Genomic DNA, 19,762 nt, shown 5'->3' on the forward strand with positions numbered 1-19,762 from the left:
AAAAAAAAAACAAATACTGCAGACAAATTTCTACTTTAAAAAAAGGCGAACTTTAACCATTCCTATTTGTAAAGTGCAGCAGTACTGCTGAAAAATATAATTACAGCCTTGATAAATCAGCATCTTAGCCTGCAAGGTTTAGGAAATGAAAATGCTGAAACTTTCATTTATTACCTCCGTCCTTATAAATCAAGATGAGAAATTCCAGGACACTGGTTTGAGTTCACACGTTTACCACTTTTCTTCTCTCTTCACTGATCTATATCATACTATATTAAACTACCACACCATGTGATCAACTTTTGAAACTGTATATTGTTTACTCTTTACCTTCAGAAGTGCTTTAAAGAAGATTTACTGTTTTGTTATGTACAATGATATGGATTTATCATTTGATTTCAGTATGCAGATTTAAATCGACATATGGATGCATTAAATGCATGGAGAAACGCCACGATTCTTAAACCAGATCACAGTTTGGCTTGGAACAACATGATAATACTGCTTGACAATACAGGTAAAGCTTCCATGTGATGTGTGCTACCTGGTGAAAGAAAGCATTACATGTCTCTCCTAATTAAAACAACAAGCGGTAGGCAGCTGACTTTTTAGGCTGTCAGCATTTGTTTGTTGCTGTATAATGTCTCACCTCGGGGCCACCCAGAACATCACAGCATTGATATGCAAATAGTATCTTGCTCTAAGCTTTGCCATCAAATGGATCTTCAGTGAGCCTAAAATAATAATGTCTATATAATAGGCACTATGTGGACACATTTGGTTTTGCAAAACACTATTTAACCTGATATACCCTGAATGACATAGTGACGGATAACATCTCTCTACATACAAGGCATTGTAACTAAATTGTTATCGCTGCTGTATGTATGTTATTTAAAGTTCAATATAGGCATGCTGAAGCTCTACACCTTTTGTGGAGGTCTCAGCATCTCCTAAGTAATTTTAAAGCTGCCTTCTGGAAATGCCAGTTGCACCATCCATTCCCTCAATCCTGCTAAGAGTATGTCTCCAGTTAGTGTTATGCAGTTATGTATGCTTTACTTATATATCCACTGAGAGATCGACTTTCTCAATGTAATACCAAGTTTTGGAGAGTCGACTTTACTTTAAGCTTTTACAAGTTTATTTTTAACTCATCAATGAGAAATCATTGGTGTCAGTTAAATTTGCCTGAGAGTCACAAACTGCTCATTGCTCAAAGAATCCCTAGCAATCTGCGGAGGAACCCTGGTTTATAAACAATGGTCTTGTCTATACGTGTATAAATCAGGAAAGGTATGGAGTATTCATGTTATGTTTATAAATTCTTACTCTCCCCACAAATATAAATATGCATTCAAAGAAGCTTGCAGCCATGTATCTTGTAAAGGTTTTATTTTTTATAATATAATGTACAGGTGCATTCTTTTTTCTTTGCCAAAACTGTTGAAAATAGTATTCTCCTCATAGCTGACTTGTGATGAGTAGGTAGCAACACATCCGTGGGAACAGGAAATCCTTTCTCCACCACGTCTAGTAGACTAGATTTGAGGATAGTGGATTTGAATTGACATGGGAATAATCAAGACCACTGTAAACTTTTTGGTGTTCCATTGGGAAGATTTCCATTTATTGTTGTAGATAATTGTGGTGTTCCTTTACTTGGTGTTAGGAAATATTACCTGCTTACATTGAAGGTCAGTGGATAAGGGCCTGTTACATTGGCAATCAGTGGGAGAGGTTACTTTGTACACTAGTGATCAGTGGTTCCCTGCTTAGTTCCCAAGAAACCCATGAGAACCTTTGAAGGAAAACTAGCTGAGAAAAGCAACAATTAAAGGATATGGTATAAAACTAAGCATATAATTTCAAGGTTACCAGTTTAAAAGTCCTTGTTTTGTTGTACCGAAAATCTAATCATATATTTTCATGTAACTTGTTTCTTTAGGAAATTTAGCTCAGGCAGAAGCTGTTGGAAGAGAAGCTTTAAAGCTGTTGCCACGTGACCACTCAATTACATTTTCTTTAGCTAATGTGCTGGGAAAAGCAGAGAAATACAAGGTTTGTCTAATGTTTGCTACTTGCTACACATCTCCGATCATCTATAACTACAAATGTATTTCTTATTAGAGAGTTTTGTTTTGTCATGTTATGTTGCCATGGTAGTCCATGTTCTTAAACAAAACTAAACCTTATAAAGCAAAATTAGCTGCAAACGGTCACCTGTTGTAAACATGTTAGCCCCTTTAATATCTATCATAGACATCAAAGTAACTCCCTAACCTTTCTTGGTCATCATAACCTGTAAATCACTAACTGTACTAAGGCTAAATGTAAACTCTGCCCATGTAACACCAGCATGGTCCTCTGGTAATTGTGTTCAAAGCACATAATAATAAGAAGAAAGGGAGATTAAAACTTATATTGACCCTTTCTTCAAATGTCTGAAATGTTTAATCTAGCAGGGCATACTGTAAATGTTATATTTATTATCTGACTTGTTCCATTATTTTCTATGGCCTCTGGAGGTTTCTTCTTTTTCAGAGTGGTATACGGTATATTTTTGCAACTATAGAACACAGCATTTGCTAAATTTTGAGATGCCCTAGGATAAGCATCCACTGTGAGTTACAGGTCCGTACAAATCATGTCTATTTTGAGCTACAGACACCTGTGTTTAGATTACAATCCCGTCATACAGCCGCACCAAGGTTCATTTTACAGTAATAGTCTGTTAAAATCAGAGAGCTTTTGACTCCCTTGTTGGTAAATCATGAATAATGTCTGAATGACAACTTGCTAGAGATATCACTGTTATCACTCATCATATTTAAGCCAAACAATGCAGGTGAGATGACATTATCATTGTAGACCTTGATTATATATTTAGGAAGTACTAAGAAGACACTGTTGGTGCTGTAGAGGCAGCATTCCGGAAAGCAGCCAGATTATTTAGCTACCATTTTACTGTATGCTCAGAGTGTTATACGTCTAGGTGGTGGCTCAAAGAGGCTCACAATCCAATGTCCCTACCATAGTCATATGTCAATATTGTAGTCTAACCCACGCAGACACGGGGAGAACCTGCAAACTTCATATAGATAATGTCCTGGCCGAGATTTGAACCTGGGAACCTAGTGCTGCAAGGGCCAGAGTGCTAACCACTGAGCCACCGTGCTGCCCTACTTGCAGCAGCAACCAGCTGATACGGTTCTTAAATCAATCGGGTGCTATGTAACTGTACTTTAAAAGGTATGACTTATTTTTAGTGAGCAAAGTAAAATAAAAGACCATTCGGGAAAACATGTTATTTATTATAAAAATTGTTATATATGTTTTCATTAACAAACCACCCTGTAATCCACTGTTACTGTTAGCGTGATTCTAGAGACTTCTCTCTTTGGCTATGTTCTGCCATGGTTTTTTCTTAATGTTATATAGTGTGTTGTACAGAATAATGACATTTGCCAACATTCTATTTTGGAGACATGGGGCAGAAAACTGCTTTTCAAATAGCCTGTCATATTTGCATGTTTATTAAAGTAAAAAATGAATTCTGTAACATGCTGGCCAGAGAACAATACATACTGCTAGGTTCATACTGAGTCCATCCATGGAAGTCTTTACTTGATAGAAACATGTAGAAAGATACAATGTTTGCATGCTCTGGTAGTACTGATTTTGTTAGTAATTTCAATCTCCATGCAAACAAGCAGGTCTATCCCTCATGTCGGGTATTACGTTCTAGGAGCTCTATGCCTTGAGTGCACATAAATATTTAAAAGCCTGTAAAAGCAAAAGAAAGGCAACATACATATTTGTATAGTGTATCCATTCCTAAAATCTTAGTAGTTAGAAGAAACATTTAGCTATAAAGTATTTGCTATGCCTTTCCATCCAGAAATATTAACATGACTGCTCAATTGTGTTAGTCAGCAGCTCAGATCCTTTTGCTGTAAATAGTATGTTACTAATAGTAGTTTTATTTACTATTACAGTACAAAAAATGTAAGGTTTATTATTTATTATGCAGTTTATTACATGTTGTAGTAGTTTAGTGATCTTTAAAGTTGATTGCGTATAGTAACTGCACAGCTTTGCTGTTTATTCACAATAAATTTTAAAAGCTCTGCACAGTCTTCATGAAGCCAAATGCACAAAAATGTAGCTAGAGTATACAGTTTGATCTGATCTGAGTGCACAGTTCAAGATCTGTTTTTGTATTTTTCAATTATATGTTCAGATTTTGTAATGCTGTGAAAGCTTTCTGTAATTCATAGGTGATTGTTTGGCCACATGAGGGCAGTGTTTTTTTATTGTCTTTAGGGGAGGATTGTATTTTTACATGATATCCACCAACATTATGAATTTTATTTTAACGGATCTATATTTTTATTTTATACCAAACTAACCAATAAGAACACTTACAAATGTCAGAGTACTCTATAGTTTCGGGATAAAACTAAAACCATTCAATTTTCTTTTCTTTCTGACAAAAGTGTACTGCAACCTTTTACAAATGTACATTTTTCTATTGTCTTATCCTAGGAGTCTGAAGGTTTGTTCCTTAAAGCTATTGAGGCTAACCCCTCATCTGCAAGTTATCACGGCAATTTGGGTAAGGCTTTGATTCTGTCATTAATATATTCTTTAAGGGAAAAAATGTCACACTTTAGACATAAACTGTGAGATATTTTCACACTGATGGAGTAGAAAATTAATTATCAAACAATGTCAAGAAAGGAATGTAAAAAGGCATATGTTTAGCAGTTCTTTCTCACTGTGTTGTAATTGAAAGGGGTAAAATCAATTTCAATCAAATATAAGTGTGCACAAAAGGCCCAGCAATTGGAGTGAAGCCTTTCCTTTATGAGGAGATGACTGTTAGAACTGTAAAGACTCCTGGTGCAAATGCTTTGTTTAGAAAACCCCATGAATAGAATTAAAAAATGGAAGAGGACTTTTGAGACCTGCTTTTTCCTACAGTAGAATTCTGTCAAAGTTTTCAAGACATGCTGAGTTAAAATGCTGGTAAAAGGCAGCAGCACCACGGAGAAAGTGGACTGGGCAAAACATAGATAATCTCTAGGTCAATTCAATTATTAGGGGTTTTTTTGTCAGATGATTAGCAGAATGTTATCTATTTTTTATTATTGTTATCTACTGTATTCTACTACAGTAATTTGTTTGTATAAAATTATGTTTTAGGAAATGTAAACTTCTAAACAAAAATCCACAAAGTCTAATTAAATATGTAATTTCTGTCATTTTCCTTTACCAAGGCAGTAGGAAATTTAGTTTAGGGTGATCACATACAGTTTAATTCTGCTCTGATTCAAGCCCCTGGTGGCTAACAGAGGTAGACTATTGTTGGATGAATACTTCCAATGTGTTCCCCAAATAAACATTTTTTATTTTTTCCTCCTTTTCTGGGATTTTGATTAAGAAAAATTAAAGAGTGCATAAAAAAAAAATTAGCTAAAAACAGTGCGTTATGTACTCCATATTTAAAGTCCAACTAAACAAAATTGTGCATGGCAATTTCTCCTAGCTATCGGGTTTATAAGTGAATGTAAGCAGTGTAAAGAATCAAAGTGGTGGACAGAATATCTGTTTTATGGGCCAAATGTGCTTGCAGATTGCTTTACAGCTATTTCTTGTGATTGTAGCCATTGGGAGGGTCGATCAGATATATCAATCACAGGTAGTATACTATATAGTGTACTATATTTCAATTACACATTGTTTTAAATGTTTGCAGAAAAATTATCCTAAACAAACATCCTAAATACTAAAAACTGTAACTTGTTTCAGCTGTGCTTTACCATCGCTGGGGACATCTGGACCTGGCCAAAAAATACTATGAAATTTCCATGAAGCTTGACCCTTCTGCTAAGGGAACCAGAGAAAACTACAATCTCCTGAAACGAAAGCTGGAACAGAGAGGCCATATGTGAAATACAGACATGGAACACTACAGCCATTTGCAGACACATCTGGTATTGAAATACTGTACATTTTTTGGTAGCACTGTTCATTTATTCTAAATAAAATTGTAGCAGGTCCAGAATAATAGCCAGATAGCTCTCAAAGTATACTTAATGTTATTTCACCTAAAAATGTAGAAAGAAAAAAAACTCTGGAAAGTACAACTAGTACACTACTTGCTACACCCATAGAAAACATGAATTGTACTGATAGCATTTTTAGCTAAATTTTTTTTTTATTTTGTAGCATATGTCCTGAATGCAAAGTCTTTTATGCAGGTTGAGAAGAAGTAAGATATTTCACATTAAAAATGTTACTAATAGCTAAGCGTTTAAATGTGCTGAACAGTACAGCAATGTTTAGGGCTATTTCAGACTTGCGTATGACCACAGCGTTCTACTCCAGGCTCAGTCATGCTCTTGACTGCTCCATTTCAGCTGAATAGGGGCAGTTGTGACCCATTTTGTACACGTTTGCACTTGATTGTTAGCAGCAGTTTGCTAGGCTCCTGGAAGCTGCTTTTTGACTGCACATGCGAAAGGCACTTAAATCTTGGACAACCAGCATATTTTTTTTTTATTATTCAATAAAGAACAAGAGTAAAACTATACCTCTTTAGTTGCATACTTCCAGTAGTTGTTAAAGGAGAAATCCTCATAGCAGGACAATTTTGGCCATAGCTTTGCATATGTATATATATATATATATATATATATATATATATATATATATATATATATATATTTCCCTTCTAAATTGTAGACAAGTGTGTTCTAAAATGTTCATCCGCCTAACCATCTTTTTATGTGTGGGACTGTTTCACGTTTTTATTTTTCCAGGCTTTTTGCAGATCTCTGCTTGTCTTACAGCTTAGCATTCTAAATTCTTTGTAAATCTGTAATATGTCCTTTTGTTACTGAGGTCTTTCATCATGTGTACCATAACGCTATGCATGTCATAAATAAATTTGTTTTATTATCTTCTAATTGTGATTATTATTTAGCAGAATCCATACAACCCAATGCTTCATGTTATGTGGGAGAATATATATCGTTGTGTATACATGTGTAATCAATTATATTTGAGTAAGGTACGTATAGTAATTTAGCCCAATGTGGACGCCTTTCTATGAATATTTCGAGGCTCTGCTGAACATGTCTAAATGAAAAATTTAGCAGGACCTATTTAAAGTGGAACCTTACACCCCCCAAAAAATGCAAGCAGACGGACTCTTTATTTCAAGACTGATATACCATGTCTTCTTTCCGGTCAACATAAATTAATTTCTCTGTACATTCGTAGGAGTTATGTCATCCTGGGCCAACCAAATAAAAAAGATTAAATGCTGAACATGGTAGAAAGCATGGATGAAGATGCTGGTGTTGGTGTTGGTAAGGGAGTTCTCCAGTATGTAACAATACTGAAGACAAAGTCAGTATTTTATAGTCCCCCCTTAAAAAAAATCTGCTTGTGTGCAACATATAGATGAAAGCTATCTCAATGGGAATTAATAGCATATTTAGTTGATTTGCATTTTCAGGTGTAGGCTCTAAATGTAATTCCTTTTATTTGTTTTGTAAACATGGTTTATTAAAAGTCATTCCTGTGTGTTCCAAAATAACTACACTTCACATTTACTTGACAAAAACATGCAATCTGAAATATTGAAAATAGTTCATTCATTGTGTTACATTAACATGCAGTTGGTACATTGTGGCATTTTAGAGTATACACAGACAGTGAGGGCTCTATTTCTAAAGCAGAGAATCTGACGTTCCCTCAAACATATCCTGGGGGGGAATGGATTACTGCCATTTAAACACATAGACCTGGAAGATTCCCACCAGGGAATATTTGAGGAAATGTCTACTTCCCTGTTTTATAAATAGAATCCTATGTATGCAAGCTGCATATTCCTCAATGTTTTATGCATAGTATAGACCACGCAGGAGTGTGCAATATTTACTCTGTGGCCATTTTATCATTTCAAATATCCCTAGTTTGCGAATGACACACCTAGTGTTGTGTCCTTTTTTACAAGTTAACTTTGTTTGCTATTTTGAACATATATGGAAAATGACACTAATACAGTTTTTGTTATGATTCAAGTTAAAATTAAATTTGACCAGAATATCAGTCATGCGATTTGATTCTACAATTACACCAATAATCATTTAGAATTCTGACACTAGGATGGAAGTAAAATGAGGAGTTTAGAGGAGCATTAACTGCTGATGTCTACTGCTGTGAAGAATGGAAAGTTTAGAGTTTGTTATTCTGCAGAATGTTTTGAACTTACTGTTCAGTACTGATCAGTGATCGTTATCATTGCTTTCTGCTGCCAAACAGGGCTTCTTTAGCCAGACAAACTTATTGTGTATTTTCCACCTTTTTCTCTTCTCCCCCTCCCCCTATCACAGATTTGACAGCCTTGACTTAGTATGTATCACAGAGCTAGGAGTAGCTACATTTTTACAATCTATAGGTGTCGGTGAATAAATACAATGTAACAATTGTTACCTTTTATATATTAGGCTGGGTCTACATAAACAGTTTTAAAATGTGTGTGTTTGTGTAACAAAACTTTTTTTTTTTTTTTTTACAGGTTATCCCAATGACAGGATGATTTCCAGGGTTGCAATGAGCACAGCCCTGGAAATCCTCCTGACAGTGAGGGATCGCAGGGCACTAGGGGTAAAAATATAAACAAGCCTCTCCATTCACCCCTAGTGCTCTGTGATTGGCTGAGGTTTTAGGTTTTCTCAGCCATTCAGCACTAGACAGCACTGTCAAAAGTGAAAAACTGTTCTTTTCCGTTTGTGTTTTTTTTGACTGCATTGAAAAGAATATTTTTGCAAGACAATATTGCCTTGGTTGTTCTGCATAAAACCATGTGATCCTTTATTATCTTACATTTTGGGAAACACATTGCATGATATACAAGCCGCTAGTAAAAATGTAAAAATTGTTTTGGTCTTTAAGGAGTACAAGGGTACAAGAGCTGAAGTGGTTTCATTTTTTTGTGGCTTTTATATATCTCTTCCTTACTTTATCTCCTCCTTATCCTCTCCTTGTCCTCACCTTAGCAGCTCTTGTTTTCCACATTTGCCTCCACAGAAACTTTCTGTCCCAGGGACTGTATCATGATAAAGACAAAAATCCAGGATGAATCTTCAATACAAAGGATACATAGTAATAAAAACACATGCATATGCCCAAGGAAATGTACACTTTAAACATATAATTTGTGTCTTAGTTTATGCTTGAAACAGATTCCCAGCAAAGGCAGCGAGTCAGCCAATGGTGGATGAATTTAACCTCCCCGGTGGTATTCCTGAGTGTGGCTCAGGGTTAATTTTCTGTACCAAAAGCACTAATCCTGAGCCACATTTGGGGTGGAATTGCCAGAGACTTTTTAAGTATTACCTGGTCTCCACGAGCCCGCACTGTCCTCCAGCAATGCCCGGCAACGCGAGGCCAGGGGAGGGTGGGACTGTGAGGATAAGAGGCAGGACCAGGCGGGAAATTTAAAGAAAAAGTACTTTTAAATGTACTGTTTTGACATAAAAATACTTATTATTTATACCGCCAGGAAGGTTAAACAATTTTTGGGACTAACAAAAAAACTGTGACATAAAAAAAAGAAAGAAAGAGTATATGGACCCTTTTCTGCCGACTTTCTTTCATGTTTCCATTTTTTTTTTTTTTTTTCCTGATCTGCTTATTATATCCAGGTCAGCATTTCCGTGTAATAATGTTGAAAACAGCCAGCTTACCAGCTGTAGGAGCAATGGTAACTTGTGTATTTCTGTAGATTGGTAACATTTAGGGAGTTTCATTTAACATTTAGGGGAGATTCATTTCAAGGTTAAGTGTTAGGGGTTTTTTTTATGGCTAATTCATAAATGTGAGGAGAAGAATTTGTTAGTAGAAGGAGCATACCAATTAACAATCTTAACTGTAAGCTTGGGCATAAAGTGTCCTAATTTAAAAGATTTACAAAATCTTTACTTTTTTTTTTGTAAATAAATTTTTTTAAGATACAAATAGTTTTATGAAAAAATAACAAGTGCAATAATTGTATTGAACAAATAAAACACTCAGCACATACATATTATACAAAGAATAAACGTATGTCCAAAAAACCCAGGTATCTAATTTTTCAGATTATACATAAACTAAATAAACTAAACAAAAAAAACAAAAGCAAATCCAAACTATAAGGAAAAAAAGGGGTATGAAAGAATGAAGAGAAGAAAGAAAGTGGGAAGGAAGGGGAGTGAAGAGGGGTGAGAGGGGGTAGGGGGAGAGGGGAATAAAGCCAGTTCAACATTAGAATGGTGTTGCTCAAACCTTGTCCACCTTAACAAAATGCAAAATAACTAATAACTTCCATTAATGGAGAGCACCATGGGAGAGCACTATCACATGGTTCCCATGGTCATCAGCTTCTCCATAAAGTAGATATCTTTTACTCTCCACAAGCATTGTCCAATGGTCGGGGGGCTGTCCTGCCCTGCTTCCAACATCCTGATACACACACTATTGCTGCATTAAGCAAATGGCACAGTAGAGAGTGTTTGTATCCTTTCTTAGTCATGTCAGAAACATGGAGAAGCCCTAGTTCGGCTTCACCAGAAATACTTGTTCCTGTGAGTTTGCTTGTAATGTCTGCAACACCCGCCCAAAAATTTGATAGCCAATGGCAGTCCCAAAACATGCAGAAGCGTACCTGGGGCTTTTTTGCATCTCAAGCATTTATCAAGATGGGTGTAAATTGTTGCAAGCTTTGTGGGTGTTCTGTACCATTGGGTCAAAAGCTTATAATTTATCTCCTGATATTTGTTGCTAATCGCTGCCTTATGGCTGAAGTGCAGCAGCATGTCTTTTTGTTCCTCTGTGAACAACATATCTAGGTCTTCCTCCCACTTAGAGATAAATTTAGATGGGGATGAAATTTGTGACAACAACAGAGTTTGGTAGGCATAAGAAAGAGTGCCCCTAAACTGCTTTGCACTGGGGCACACCGACTCCAATGAAAGGAGCTGACACTGAAACTGTGAAGAAGGCGATAATGACCATGGGAGGTATGTTAATTGTATCATGCGCCAGTTGTTCAGTCTGGGTAATTCCTTTTCCATTTGTTGTGGAATAGAAAACCATGAACCGTCTGCCAGAAAGTGTACAGCTCAGTATAACCCATTGGCTCGCCATAGTTTAAAAACTGGGTCTGTTCTTCCAGAAGGGAAATCTGGGTGTTCTAAGACTGGCAATAATGGGGTAGGACAATTAGAGGAAGTCTGCGATTTGAGGTATTGAAATACAATCAGTAATGTAGATCCTATCGGGGGATGTTTTAGCATTGCGCTGGTACAGAATGTCGGTGCCCAAGTCAATGTGCCTAAAGGAATTGGAGAGATTTTGTCTTCCATTTGCACCCAAAGTTTCATATTCTTGTTGGTGCACCAGTCTATTAGGCGGGCCAAGTGTACTGCCTGATGGTACAGAACTGGGTATAGCCATGCTGCCCCCATCTTTCTTGGGAAGCCGGAGTATTTTTATGCTTATCCGTGGATTACCAGGATACCAAACAAACCTCAGTAACTCTGACCTAAATTTCGCTAAAACTGACACAGGAATTCTTACTGGGAGTGCTTGTAGCAGATACAACAATCATGGCATGATATTCATTTTTAAAATATTACATCTCCTTAACCAAGTAAACGTCATTTAGCGCCATTTGTTAAGATCTTTTCGATTTTAATAGGCAGGGGAATGAAATTAAGCTCCACTACTAAGTTGGAAGGTATCCGAGTCCTCAAATATTTAAGAGATGATGTTGTCCATTTAAATGGAAATTTAGGAGTTAAAGCATGCTGAACAGCCACAAAAACTATACATTTTAATGCATAGGGCTTTCGTTTTTTGTTGCCTATTTTGTGCCTTTAAGTACAAAGTGATCAATATCTGAACGCAAGTTCCATGACTCTTTAATATGAAAATCATAATATTTAGGTAATTGCGCAGAATACTATGAAATTACAGAGCATTGTATGTTGGGAAAAGTATTCCCAGGAAAGGCCATCAGATCTCCAGGTGACAGAAGGGTCAGTATTACCTTTCATAAAATGACATGCCCAGCCTCATGAGTGATAGGCTCGCTATTAAGTAAGGGCAATGTGTCCTTTTAATGATAATTTCCTTTAAAGTATTTCCTGTGGAGCTCTGTGCAATTGTTCAGCAGCTTCCATTTCATGGTGTTTCAGAAGAAACATTTTAAAGGGATTACACTTTTAAGAAATTTCTTTTCATTTATGTGTTTAAAAATACCATCAAAAGAGTAATTTTGTAGTAGCCTACAAGCAATTTACTCTGTGATGCTCTTGTTTGTTTTTACAGACTGGAGTTCATAGTTTCTGAGAGAGCCACTGCTGAGCAGGGACCATAACCCTTCAATTTCAAAGCAAGAACTCATTCCTTGGCTGCAGCTAAGAAAGGTGTCTTGCCATTAACTTTTAAGAAAGTCGGTAAGGTTTGCAAGGGTCATCCAAAGCAGGAAACTCTTGTCTGTCACACAAAAATAGGAATGTACATAAAATGAAAGCTTAAAGTAAAAAAAAAAAAAAAAACAGGATGTAATTTCACAAGCGGTTTTGCACGTTGGCTTACATTAACCCTTTTCTTCTGGGCAAGTCTAAGTGTATGCTGTATTATAAAGCAGGAAGGTTGTATAAGCAGAATGTGGGTTAAATGTTAAGATAAAGGATTTAGTGACCCTAGAAATAACTTCATTCATACAGGCAGCACTCAAGTTAAAAGTTCAATATTTTTGTTTATTCACCTGCTTCCTTGCAAGGGACTTCTAAAGAATGAATATGTAACTACAGTGCATGTGGTCACTGAGCCAAAATGAACTATTTTCTCAAGAGAAATGTAAAATGTTGCTTAAAAGAAACACATTTCTTTCATTTGTAAAGGAGATTGCACATACTAATTGACTATTTTTAACTTAATTTTATATTGAAACACTCCTTCTGCCCAAAAACTCAACTGTTAATCACAGTGTTAGGTTTAGAAAGTTACATGAAGTTACAAGTCAATAGACAAAAAAACAGATAAATTAAAAACCTTCATCCTCAGGACTCTGAGAACCCACAGCTGATGTTAGGACAGGAAAAAAACTGAAAAAAACACTTCTTGATCCCTGAGATTTGGAACAACAATTTTCAGTGTTATTACTTATAAATATTAATACCCAGTTCTTGTCTTTGAATCTAGAAATGCATGCAGGATTTTTAAAAATCTATAGATTAGAACTGAACTAGCTCTTGTGAAAGTCAATTTCACATTTGTGTAACATCCTATGTTATAGAAAGAAGTCTTTCTATATTGGTTCTCAAAGCTGAGCCCCTCTTTAGCCTTTATTGTTCCTTAGTATCTTTTATTTTTTGTGAACTGGTGCCCAAACGTATCTGTGTATTTAAGGTGAGATCTTAGCAATACTTTGTATACAGGCAAGATCATGACTATGCTTTTTTTTTTTCTATGAAATGACCTTTCTTGCTGTAGAACCTGCAGCTTGTCATTGCATATAGATGTTATATCTATAATCCACAAGAACACCCAGATTCTTCTCCATTAATTGCTCATACAATTGTGTGAGCCCTCAATATATGATGCATGTTTTAGCCATTATAATGGTATATTTATTAGCATTAAGTCAGCTATTTCATAGTTGCCCAATCATATGGTGCTTTCAGGTCAGACAGTATTTCACTACATCATCATCATACAGCTTTTCTGTCATCTGCAAACTCTGAAATTAAAAATGTTATAGAATTTTTAATTATAAATACAAATAGGTAAATGTAACATCCAGCTCTGAACCCTGGGGTGTAACGCTAACAGCCTTAACCCAGTCAGAGTATGCATTATTTATTTCTAGTCTCCACGGTCTTTAAACCAGTTTTCTGCCCTTTCACACATGGAATTTTCTAAGCCTATAGACTTTAATTTACACATTAACCATAAATGGAGAGCCGTGTCAAAAGATTTAGCAAAGTCCAAGGATACTATGGCCACAGCCACTCATTTACCTACATGTTTGCTTCCTCATTAAAATATTGTAGAATTATTCCACTTGTTTTTTTATAAATCATGCTAGGAAATGTTAGAGACATTGTGGTTAATTAAGTAAAGGCATTGAGGCTGTTCACTTAAAAAGTATAATACTATAAAGCTTTTCATGGCTGTACATTTTCTTCCCTCCCCAAAAAAAAACCTCAGTGATCCAATTATTGCTGCATCTTTTTTCTGCAGACATCAATGGAAAATGGTCTGATCATGTCTCACACATTGTTAAAGAGACTCCTATTTCCTAATATTGCAATATGAAATAAATGATGAGTATCTGTTGTGTCACACTGCTCTTAAAAGGATTGTTATATGGAAAATTGTCATACTTACCCATAAATTCACTTACCCATAAATTCATCACTGCCCATCGACCCCCATAGGATCACCTTCCTTAAGTAACCTCCCTCTCATCTGTTGCAAGAGGTCAAGGGAGGGAAATTCACTGCCAGGGGTTGCTGCCAGAAAGGTGAATCATGGATAAGTATGACAGCAATTTTCCATATTCCTGCCTCCCTTCTGACAGCACACGATTGGGAAATTACAAGCAATGTCAATAAAGGAAGGGAAAGAAATAAACACAATGGGGCTGATTTATTAAAGCTCTCAAAGGGTGGATAGGACACACTTTAATCAATCAAGCTGGGTGATCCAGCAAACCTGGACTGGATTTCTTTAAAGTCATTTGCTATTTGTTAGCAAATATTTTGAATACTGGACCAGATCCATTCTAGGTTTGCTGGATCACCCAGCTTCACTGAGAGAGTGTATCTTCTCCAGCATTGGAGAGTTTTAATAAATCAGGCCCTCTGTCACAGAAATTGTTAAACCAATTTATTCTTTAGAAAGAATAATGATTGGAAGCCCTAAAGTGGTCTGAAGCTTCTTCTGCCACATTCAACCTATAATGCTAGATGAACATGTTTGGATATGTTCAACTGCCTGCTTTATAGATAACTTTAGTAGAAACATTTGGAAATGAAGTCCATGAGTCCTAGCTCAAATGTGTCTTGATTTCCTCCGACAGATCTAAGCCCCTCACGATGTAAATATACTATAAGATGTTTAGAATCCAAGAGGCAACTCTATCAGAGATACAGCTGTGCTCCATATAGTTCTGCATAGTTCTCCCCAGCCCATTTTTGGGGGGCGGGCCGCCCATCTTCAGTGATTTTTCTGTCCGGCACATTTTTAGCAGTTCCGAACGGACAGTGGAGAGGCTGCTCTGCTCCCTCTGTTCTCCGCTGATAAGACCTGATTGCTGATTAGAGCCGGACAAAGGGAGAAGAGAACAGCACACCTTTGAAGAGATTGGGACACAGGCTGCCTCTCCCCCTGTCATAGCTGTGCCGAGTCTTTTGAAAAAAAAAAATTGTGCAAATAATGTCTCCGCCCAGTGGGCGTGTGTAATGACGTCATCAGAGCAGTGTGTGTAAATGCTGCATGTCACATTCCTCAGCCTTACAGCTCTCTGTGTATAAACCTTCATATCCCCTAAATTGTATGTCATAATGGTTTGAAATTTTCAGGGTGCACAGGGAACACTTATGGTTAGCACTCCAGCTTTTACAAATTTCATGATATGATTAGAAATGGTAAAATCTTGTAAAAATACAACATTGGAGTTGCAGTATTAAAAGGAAGTGCGCCTTGGAGTCCTAAATTAAAAATGCAATTTAGGGACCTTGGGGCCACTTACATATAAAGGAGCATTGGGGAAGGGCCCCTAAATTTATACTTATCTCTAACAAATCAATAACGGTCATACTTTGTTACCCTGTCTGTTTCTCTTCTTTGAACTCCAATTTCCCTAGAATAGTGGGGGTGTACAAAGCCGAAAATGTAGGTGCAAGGGGGGGGGCACCTTATGATAACCCCCACACTAAAATTTCATTACTATGGCAAACACTCTGCCCTGTGGATAACATCTGTGGATAACCCCCCTAAAGTTTTATCACAATGGCATCACTAGAACAAAAAAATCTCTGCCCATCTAAATGAAATTGGGGTTCAGGTACTGGTAGGGTAAGTCATGGGTACCAGGGCACCATGATTTGATGGGCAGAGTTTATGTAATGATGCCATGGTGATGAAAGTTTGGGGGGTGTTAGCCACAAGTGTCCCCCACTTGCACCTATGATTCTGTTTATCTGCACCTCTCTCTTCTAGAGAGTTTAGGGTTCAAGGTAGGGAAGCAGACAGTTTGATGGGTGAAGGTTTTTATATTCTAATGATGCCATGCAATGAAATTTTAGGGGTTTATACATCTGTTCTCCACTTGTACCTACATTTTCAGTTTCCTACACCTCCCCATTCCAGATAAATTGGGATTTAAAGAACAGAGGCAGAAGGGGCAGCATAGTATTACAATTATAGTATGGTGAAAGGTAGGAAAAATATTTAGGGAGCCCCACCCCAATGCTTCTTGCTATGTAAGTGGCCCTGGGGTCCTTAATTTGCAAATTCAATTTTGGGCTCCTAGGTGCACTTTTTTAAAAACGCAACCCAAATGTTCAATTTCCACAGGTTTTTAACTTGTGATCCCCATATTTTGAAATTCTTGAAATTAAAAAAAGAAATGTTAGTTATTAGCTTTGAGAATCCCCTAATTGGGTTGTCTGCCCTAAGGTAATTACAACCAACAATTTAGGAGATCTAAGGGATTGAACACAATGAGTTGTTAGGCTGCAGAATCTGACAAGAATTTATATACACAGCTATCATACTGCGGGTGGATAAATTTCACGGGAAGTTCTTGTTTTTGGCAGTGATGAGAGGAGGGCACTGGCTGTCCTGCCTCCATCTGCGATCACATGCATGATGCTCTTTGTGTTACCTAGGTATAGCGCTAGGACGTGACATCTGAAGGTAGGCTGAATTCACACTGGCAGTAAGGTTGCATTTGCTGCGTTTACCCCTCACCAGGAAAATGCTGCTTGAAAAAGTGCTAGGCCTAAAAAGCCCAGCACTTACCGCCTGTTACAAATCCCAGGTACCTAGCAGTTGCCAAGTAGTCACTCAGGAGGGGCATTTTATATATTTTTTTTTTTCCTGCTAATGTGAACTAAGCCTAATTTGTAAGGCCACATTGATCACAATATTACACTACTACAGGGGATTACACTATTAAAAAGTGGAACTTTAAGGAATTGGATTAAAATACACTGTTGGACTGTTGGGGCATAATACAAAAAAAATGGAAAAATTGTACATTCTAACAAGCCAGGCATTAGAAAGTTGGAACAAAGTATAGTGGGTAGGTAGAACACTGACACAATAGTAGGGGTTACTGGACACCTGTGGCATAAATACCTAGGAGCTCTAAATTTTCTGTGTCTAGCCCTGCCCACTTTTTTACCACCTGGCTACAGTTTCCCCCTACCCGGCTGAAAAAATATTCAGGGGAGAGCACTAAGTCTATTAGGGAAAATGATTATCCACAGCTGTAAAGCCTTCCGTCCTCTGTAGGAGAGTGGCGAAAATATGCACAATGCCAACTTCCAAAAATGTTTCCCCATCCTCCCCAAGATGAGAGTCTCAAAGCTTGAAGAATCACCTCCCTGTGGAAATGATTCACAGGATAAACATTTGGCAAAAAATCCAGTGATGGATGCAAGAGTAGAATTTCAGGAAGAAAGGAGTGCATATTACTGAGAAAAGGAAAAGAAAGAAGGAGGCACGATAAGAGGTAAAAACTTGCCTAGAACAGCTAGAACCTAAACCAATGGGGTAAGGAGGGGAAACAAATGACTAGACATGAAAAGTTACTTTTAGAGCTTAGGGTGGATGGTCCCGGGGGATGGAGGGCAGAGCTGACACAGGCATGCATTGTCAGGAGGAGAACCAGCAAAGAAGTTTTGTATTTCTATATTTTTATGCTTAGAAAAATCAAAAATAACATTTTTTATCCTTTATTTTTTTAATTAACAGTAAAGTGTCTTTTATCCAGCGAGTAGGTAAAGCATTTAGCTCTTTTTCACACTCTTATCTCTACCCTCACCAGGTATTGTGAAAGAATGTCATTCACAGGGATTAGTAGCTCATGTTGCATTTTACATGCACATGTGAATAAATCCAGTCTGCTGCCTAAGGAAATCTCAGGGCAGGCATCTCCTGCTGTAAATGGTGAATGTTTTTCAAGTTTTCAAGATTACTTTTTAAACAAAAATATTATACACATAATAAAACATATGTTCATTTTGGACAGTGTAAGCACCTGACCTGGTAGTAGCTTCTTCTAATCCTTTGGTACAGCAGTGTGCAACCTAGAAAAGAGAGAAGCAGCACAAGGAACCAGTCATCTCTTCCACAGAACTTATTTTCTACGAAGAGAAAGTATATTAGGAAAAAGCAGAGATCACCAATGTGTTGCTTCTCTTTTTAATATCTAGTTGTGAGCTTGATATATATACAAAATATGTAGCAGGTAGAACAGCACCCTCCTATTTATATTTCATCAATATATTGTGACTTTTCCTTGTAATTCCTCTTTAAGCACATCTTGTTTATCTAAGGCTAAATGCTATATGCGATCACAGCAATTGTAATGTTTAATTTTTTAACCTCTGCTGCCCAAGGATGTAGATGCAACACATTTTCACATGAAAGCGCCTCTTCCTAAAAATAGTGCCTATGTAGCAGGCTCAGCGTTTCCCACTGACTTCTACATTGAAACAATGCCGACATTATCAGCACAGTGGGGAAGTTTTATAAGTCAGAAGATTGCTGACCGGAATCTAAAATTACACCGTAGTAAACTGCGTTAGCTGTGTTTTACCTGAAGATTCCTAAATTAAATGAGAAGTAATAATAAAATGATAAAAGTTCTACTCCCACAAAGGTTGGTAAAAATTAGCAAAATTCACAAAAGAAGAAGTTTGATGCTCCATAGCTGCAGTATACACAGCCAGCCCAATCCCTTACCCCTTTTATCCGTATTTATTACTAATAAACTGTCCTCCCAGAAGTGGGTGGCATTACCCCATAAAGGATATAGACATAGAAACTAGGCATGTGCAGAAGGAGCAGCCAGGAGCCTTCAGGGATGCGTGATGTAGGTAACCCAGGAGGCTCAGCGCTCCCATTCTGTCTTTATCGCTGCAGCTTGTCTACTCTTTTATGTAAAGCAAAAACTCTGGTGATAGGTCCGCTTTAAGCTCATGTTGGGTGCACTTATGCCTTTTACACCCTCAAACTATATACTCACCACATCTCCTGTCACAATGATATCTTATTTGTGCTAGTTGTGCAGACAAAACCCATACACATCTATAGAACCATTTTCCAAAGCAAAAAACACTCAGGACACTTGTCCACAGCTTTGGAGTGCAGTTTCTATACATCTGGGAACGGAAAGTGAGAAATGCTGGATTTGGTTAATACATGGGTAATAAGTGGGTTGTCTGCCTTGGGTGTTGCTTCAGGCACAAAAGCTGGGCCAGCACAGGGGCAGAAATGACATTGGGCGAGGCTGCTACAGATGCAGGTACACAGTAACACTCTATACCGTGTTTCCCCGATTTTAGGACATCCCCATTAAGTAAGCCACCCCCGATTTTTAAAAAAATAATTAAAATAAGACACTCACCCGTTTGTAAGACAGCTCCAGATATCTGATCCTGCGTGTGTGTCCTTTATGCTG

General features: G+C 37.2%; 2 protein-coding genes across 5 annotated transcripts in view; both read left to right on the top strand.

Moving 5' to 3' along the window:
• TMTC4 (transmembrane O-mannosyltransferase targeting cadherins 4) overlaps positions 1 to 6,974 on the top strand; it is a 36,358-nt gene extending 29,384 nt beyond the window's left edge. For all 4 annotated transcript variants that reach the window (XM_072411591.1, XM_072411600.1, XM_072411608.1 and 1 more), the window contains 4 exons: positions 403 to 517; positions 1,949 to 2,061; positions 4,549 to 4,618; positions 5,815 to 6,974. In XM_072411591.1, coding sequence (XP_072267692.1) covers positions 403 to 517; positions 1,949 to 2,061; positions 4,549 to 4,618; positions 5,815 to 5,957 — 441 coding nt within the window. In that variant the 3' untranslated portion in view covers positions 5,958 to 6,974. The remainder of the gene's footprint in view (positions 1 to 402; positions 518 to 1,948; positions 2,062 to 4,548; positions 4,619 to 5,814) is intronic.
• A 10,685-nt stretch (positions 6,975 to 17,659) lies between these two features.
• Positions 17,660 to 19,762, top strand: part of GGACT (gamma-glutamylamine cyclotransferase) — a 12,360-nt gene continuing 10,257 nt past the window's right edge. The window contains exon 1 of the mRNA XM_072411629.1: positions 17,660 to 17,809. The gene's annotated coding sequence lies outside the window, so the exon portion shown is untranslated. The remainder of the gene's footprint in view (positions 17,810 to 19,762) is intronic.

The sequence above is a fragment of the Pyxicephalus adspersus genome, chromosome 1 (genome assembly GCF_032062135.1).
Source record: "Pyxicephalus adspersus chromosome 1, UCB_Pads_2.0, whole genome shotgun sequence".
Lineage (NCBI taxonomy): Eukaryota > Metazoa > Chordata > Amphibia > Anura > Pyxicephalidae > Pyxicephalus > Pyxicephalus adspersus.